Here is a 6,545-nt window from a genome sequence, read left to right on the forward strand (position 1 = left end):
CAGCGATATTTTCTTTCGCGTAATTCTCGTTTCGTTTAATTGGGAAAATACTCGGTGCGACGACTGCGTCTCGTGGCGAACCATACCATTTACGTGAGAAAATGACCATCCGTGAACCACTTACGAGTTAATTGTACAAGTAATGGAAAATTGTGTTCAGTCAACTCACCACTTTGTCGTCCGCGTAAATGACGGAAGATCGCGGTGCCCCCGTAGCCATCACAGTGAACAGCACCATCAAAGTCGTTCGAAGCAGTATCATCTTGTAACCACGAATCTTTTCGTCGCAACAGGACCAACCAACACCAATTTTTATTCTCACTTGCACCAATCAACCAACAACAACAAGTACATTCCCTCCGGGCAAAAAGAAACGCGATTTGACGATATACAGCAACTTTCAAATAACGGAACTTCACCACCGAGTTAAAGCCGCACACGCGTTACGATTCTAGAAAATTATCCAAACGAATAAATACAAATGGATGTAAGAATATGGAAGGTGGCATTCGCGTTCCGATAATTAGACTGTGCGCGATACACGTGGAACGAGGTTTTCGCTTCGCGAGGTATCAAAAAAATCAGTTCGCAGACGAGGGAGAAAGGTAACGCCTCAACAAGTTAACGAGAGAGAGCACCGATGGACATGTTCGAAGCGACCTTCTTAGGAGAACAACGATTTACTCAATGCCACTCGATAGATATATGTATGTACACTTTTTTTTCTCCTCTCGCTTGCACGATTTCCCTCTCCCAGTTGGTTCGTAACGTGCCACACTCTTCTTCCGTTCTCGCTTCCTTCGCGCGAATCTGCCTACTTTCGTCAACTTGGCGTTTCTTCGCCGACGCCGACGCCGATGACGACGGATTTCCAGTTCGTTCTTTCCTCCGTGTTCGGACTTTCCAACTACTACCACGTCCATCCGCCGACCTACGACATTTTACACATCCTGTAATATTTACTTCGACAAATATCCGATCGACCCTATCGAGATACCGTATAATAACTGGCAACTTTCTAGCTCCCAACGTTTAATATTTCTTACGCGTTTTAAAAGCATCGAACGATATTCCATTCCGAATGCTTACTCGATATAACGAGGAAAGTCAGAGCTGTTGGTCAAGGCTTTACGTTTTTGTGGTTTGCAGATGATTCGTCGCATTTCGAGAGAAACACGGAAGGAAATTTGATATCACTGCCTACGTACTCATAACCGTTTTCGTTCCTTCGATCGGTTAAGTAATTTCCTTCCTAGATAACAAGGTTCGTTAACTTGGGATTTAAGAATCAAGCGTTTGTCATCTTCGAACCATGCGTGTAAATCGCACTCGCCTTCTATCGCCAAACGGAAAATACTCTCGACCAGATTTAAAAAAAAAAAAAAAAAAAAAAATTCCGTCAAAAACGATCCACGCTTACGTTTGAATTCGTTCGTGGACAAATTTTATCGGCGCGATGTTATCGTCGCAAAGACGGGACTCTAGCGGTCCGTGTACGCTCTACGCCATCAAGAGGGCGCGGATATACATCGAAAATGTAATTCTCAAAAATCCTCGCTAACCATCCCTTTTCTACGAATCCTTTCCTTCTACGACCTGACTTCCGCTATCTTGATATCTATGCAAGGACCTGGGTAGACGCCTTTACGTTACTCTTCACACGCTATAGAGACAAAGATTCAGATCTCAAGTTTCTTCTTGCAGAAATAAAAAATGTCTAATTAAGAATACCAAGAAATATTAGCTGCTCTCTATCTTATTCATAGCGAGACCCATTGCCGAAAATAAAACGTCTGTGTTTCTCGGTATTACGACGTAATAGGCAAACCACTCGATCCAATGTCCGTGCATTATAGTCGATTTCGCGGTATTCTCACGGTCGTAGTGAAAATACACGAACCCGTTGTTCGAACGATAATACGACGAATGCGAGGCGCGAAATCAAAATACAAGTTCTAATTTGCCGATCGAGAAACATGGCGTAGCACGCGAAAACGCGCAAGGGTGAAATGCCATAAATATGATTTAAAAAATCGACGCGAATCGTCGAGAAAAAACGGAAACGAACGGAAGATAAGTTGAGCCAAAGGAATACGAATCGTTATCGTACGGGAATGTGTCAACGCGTTAACGCGGGCTGACCTCGTTTTTCATATCGGTATATCGATAATTAAGCTAATTTTTCAAGTATCGTACATGGTGTCGATGTCGAAGCGAAAAGTTATCGATAGAGAGATGTTTCTAGTTTTAATCTCCACGTCGATCAGACGGTACATAGATCGGAAACTCGATACTACGAAGAGTAACGGAGAAAAAGACGGGACGATAGATAACGCGTTAATAAGATACGTAAGCGTAGCAAGTATCGATACTTACTTTTCAAATCGGCGATCGGTAAGACAGTTGAAATATCATAAAAGAAGCGTAGAACATTTCCGGTTTGATGCAACGTATAGTTTGTGCGTTTCCACGATGTATCATGATTGTGGTTTCTGTGATCCGAAGATGGTTCAAGGTCGATCGAAGAATTCCTCGCACGTTCAAATTTCCGGTATATTCGCGGTGTACCTTCTTTTCTTTTCCTCTCTTTATCCTTCCCCTTTGTTCCGTACAAACTTCTCGTCTCCTTATTGCAACGTGATTCGTCAGAATGCTATCGCAGCCGATGCTCGGTTATCCGTCTTTTGGCTTTTTCCTTCCACCGGTCTATTCGAATTTCTTCCGCGGTCTGCAATGGTTCGCCGTTCGATGCTTTTGGCAACGTCCCTAGAAAAGAGAAAGCGCGTTGCACAAACGACTTTGCTCGACGTTTTGGAAACGCGTCGCATCGCATCGTGTCATCGAACGTACGAGGCCATTCACACGTTTCCTTCGTCGCGGCAAAACATACAAAGAGATAAGAATATAGGAGATACGGTTAGAGACACTAGACACTTACAATGTTTATTCGTTAATGACATTAATGGTAGGAGAAGGGAGCCGATCAAAATGATCGATCGATCCTCGGAGTATCTATGGCCGCCTAGACTCGATGGCTCGAACAAACGTGACTCGCGTTACGATCTTCAAAATTTCCATTTGTATTTATGTTAGTTAGAAAATAGTCGAATGGACATATATATGCGTGTATTTCCTTCCAAATATTCCGAATCAACCACGAGCGATATTTTATATCAAAATCTTATCGAACAATACGATTCTTCATATCGATCGAAGAAAAAGAAACACCAGGGAAATGTACAAAAGAAACGTCGTATTGAAAAGCGGTGAAAATAACGAAACGAGGAGTTGTTAGTTAGACGGTATGCAGGTAGACGTTAATAAAATATTTGCACGATTCCAAACGTTCAAACATTAGATTTCGCTACTATAACGAAAAAGAAGTTTCGCTATATTTTTCTTTTTTGGAAAAGCTACACTCGTACTATTTTTCTATCGACCCTTTCGAGTACTTTCTACTTACGTTACTCTTTTCTGTTCCCTTTTTTCGTTTTGCAAATATTAAATTAGTGCCTGTTATTTGCATTCTATCAGAGAAAGATTCCTTAGTTCACCGCGACGTTGCAGTTTCGTGGAAAATCTAAACGAAACGAATAAAGAAGTTAAATATTTGCGACGGTCACCAAAATATTCAAAGGTTACGCTACTCGAAACGATCGCGCGACGAATTATCTTTTCGTATGAAGAGATTCTTTGTTTCAGCAATGTTGCTTGAAAAGACGATAAGAGGTAACGATACAACCGGAGAAAATTATGATAAAACGTCATAGCGTAACTGCTATGATGAATGGATCGGGCATGCTCTCAATTTCTCCCGAGACATTCTACTAAGTGATACGTAAATCGATTTATTTTCATTTAATCGAACCACCGACAATTTCGTAATTTATCGTTTATCGTACAATTCAATTTAATATTCCTTATTTCGTCTCTTTATAATTCGTATTCTCTTTATAATTACAGCGTTAAACGTTATTTCGCGTTTACAGTTTCTAATACACAAAGATAGAACACGAGATTGGTTACTTTTTTAGTAACCGAATGTTCGGAATTTAAGAACTCGATAAGAAAAGATCTCGTGCTATTCGTCTGCGCCAATTTTTATTTTACCTGCAATTTATCATCGACTTTGCTTCCTTCTAACACCGTAGCATACATTGAGAAGCGAAGAAATATTTACATGTATAATAGAAAATAGTATTATATTATATTATAGTCCGGGTAGCATTAATTTCTAATTTTAAAAAGAAACATTTTACCGGTTCTCAATTTCTCAATTTCACGAGGGAACTTTGCGAATTGGCAACGGCAATGGAATTCGTCCAGGAGGTTCATCCTCCTGGTAGACACCATGATCAATTTTTCTTCGCTTCTAGAAGGCTAAAATTAAACTCCAAAAAAACAACGCTTTCTTCGTCGTGTCGGGGTGGTGGTAATACGCTAAAAATTTTTCAAACCCGTGCGTGAATATTTCAATTTTGAATGGACGCTTTGTCGAAAAGAAAATTCCTTTTTTCTAATTTCAACTCGCTTAACGCGAACGTTCTAATCGCGAGTCGAACGAAGGAATCTTCGTTCTAATAAGAAAGTCACGAAAAAGAAGAAACCGATTCAAGTGGTTTATCGTATATGTAGGTAGGTAGATAGAGCTATGCGCGATAAAACGGTAGCCGAAGTTGATTTTGAGCATCGACGGTTGAGCAAACGACTGCAAGCAAGGGAAATATCCCAGCTGGCCAACAATCGAGGAATAACAAATTATTGTTCCATCACTAGCGGCGCGGTAATTATGACACACGGCGTACTATAATTTATAGGTTAACTCGCGAATATTTTAATCTTCGATCGAATCATAGTATGATATTTGAACTTTTAAACAAATCAAGAAACCTATTTGCATTTGAACAAATTCATCGTATCACTGACGCTTAATTAGATTCTAAAAAAGAAAGTTTCTTCGTTGTAAATAATTTTTCTTCGACTAAAATAACCCCAACGACCGAGAAGCGTAAAATTACTAGACGGACAAGCTATTGCTAATGGAGAATGGAGTATAGACAGTGGAGACAGTTGAGCAATTTTTCAGTCGCCCACCAAGCTGGACACTGCACTGTCGCGATAAAATGGAAGCACGTGCGTCACAAAGGATACGATCCCTAGCGTGAGGCTCCAGCAACTCTATCGTAAAGGAAAGAAGATAGAACACAAGTACGTGAAACACGTTCTGTCTCATAAAACGAACAATTTTTCACACTATTGGAACGAGTTAATTTATTTTGGCAACAATTTTTCAATCGCGACAAAGCGCCTCTTCTATGGTTTCCGTGGATACACGTGAACACACTATAGTGTCTGTAGTACTTTCTCATAATCACGCATGATCGAACGAGAGGAAACAGTCAACTCCGACACGTCGTCGAAACTCACGGCCACGATACTTCCAACGACACAAAACGTCGTCCACTATATATATATATGTAATTGTAAGTTGCGAGAAAAAGTACTAGAAAACAACGGATTTTAATATTTACGTTGATATTTACGTTTCGATGATGTCTTCGATCGAGAATTACGTTTATACGGATGAAATTTCTATACTATAGCTTCGATCTCTTACCGAATTAGCGTGAAAATCAATCACCTTTACGATCACGCTAATCGGTTTTACAATTGCGAGTATTAGAACGAAAGGCAGTGTTTACGTGCACCATGGAAAAAACGACGTAAAAAACCCCGTCGCGTACGGTGCGCCGCGTGCCGCGCGACTGACGCTACTTTAGTTCGTGGACCCACCATATTCCCTACCCTCTGCCTTTCTCTCTCCCCCCTCCCCCTTCTCTTTCTCACTCACTATACTCTGCTCTTTACTACCACTCATAAATTCATAAGCATCTGAACACCGATGAATTTCGAGTAACGTCGTATCGATATTACTAAAATTGCACAAGCTAATAATAAACGAACCAAAAATGGCATTTACCAATTTCTTGCAACAACAACAAATTACACGATCAAGAATCAATAATTCGCGGTATATAATCAGCGGTACGCGTACGTACGTTATATTAAATTTAAATTATTTGTTTAAAAATCCTCTGCCTCGTTTAGGTTAGTCAAATCGGCATTCGTACAAATCTGGTTATTTGACTCGAAGTCATTGGAATTGAGTATTTGTAAAGAAACTGCAAGAGGACAAAGTTCGTTAGCGAACCTGTTTATGTGCTTGTTTCCTCCTTTATTGCTTCTCTATATACTTCGAATACACAGATGCTGCGTGAATATACGCGATTCTCAAATTTCACAACACACGACTTCTAACCTAGTAGATAAATAAGGTACATATCTGTTCGAGTCTCTTCGTTCATCGTAAACAATGGCTCAACGCGTTTGAAAATCTATGTCGTCTTCGACTTTTGGAAAAAACAAATTAGAATGAAAAGAAAATTGAATCGCGAAGAAGCTTATTCACCATCGTGTTTCAAGGAGTTGTGTCGTTTACGAAACATTCGCAGAACGAACCATTTGCTGAGAATTTTACAGTTTTG

The 6,545-nt window shown here is 40.2% G+C and overlaps 1 protein-coding gene across 8 annotated transcripts in view; it reads right to left on the reverse strand.

Moving 5' to 3' along the window:
- Mmp2 (Matrix metalloproteinase 2) overlaps window positions 1-5,756 on the reverse strand; it is a 108,751-nt gene extending 102,995 nt beyond the window's left edge. The window contains exons 1-4 of one of the 8 annotated variants that reach the window (XM_072004191.1): window positions 5,618-5,756; window positions 3,464-3,580; window positions 2,377-2,766; window positions 170-931 (exon numbers count right to left, since the gene is read on the reverse strand). In XM_072004191.1, the coding sequence (XP_071860292.1) occupies window positions 170-262 (93 nt within the window). In that variant the 5' untranslated portion in view covers window positions 263-931; window positions 2,377-2,766; window positions 3,464-3,580; window positions 5,618-5,756. Of the gene's footprint in view, window positions 1-169; window positions 932-2,376; window positions 2,767-3,463; window positions 3,581-4,110; window positions 4,130-5,094; window positions 5,213-5,242; window positions 5,518-5,543 lie in introns of those variants that run through there. The other 7 variants (XM_072004190.1, XM_072004192.1, XM_072004193.1 and 4 more) reach the window with 7 other exon arrangements.
- Between the last annotated feature and the right edge of the window lie 789 nt (window positions 5,757-6,545).

The sequence above is a fragment of the Bombus fervidus genome, chromosome 5, assembly GCF_041682495.2.
Source record: "Bombus fervidus isolate BK054 chromosome 5, iyBomFerv1, whole genome shotgun sequence".
Taxonomy (NCBI): domain Eukaryota; kingdom Metazoa; phylum Arthropoda; class Insecta; order Hymenoptera; family Apidae; genus Bombus; species Bombus fervidus.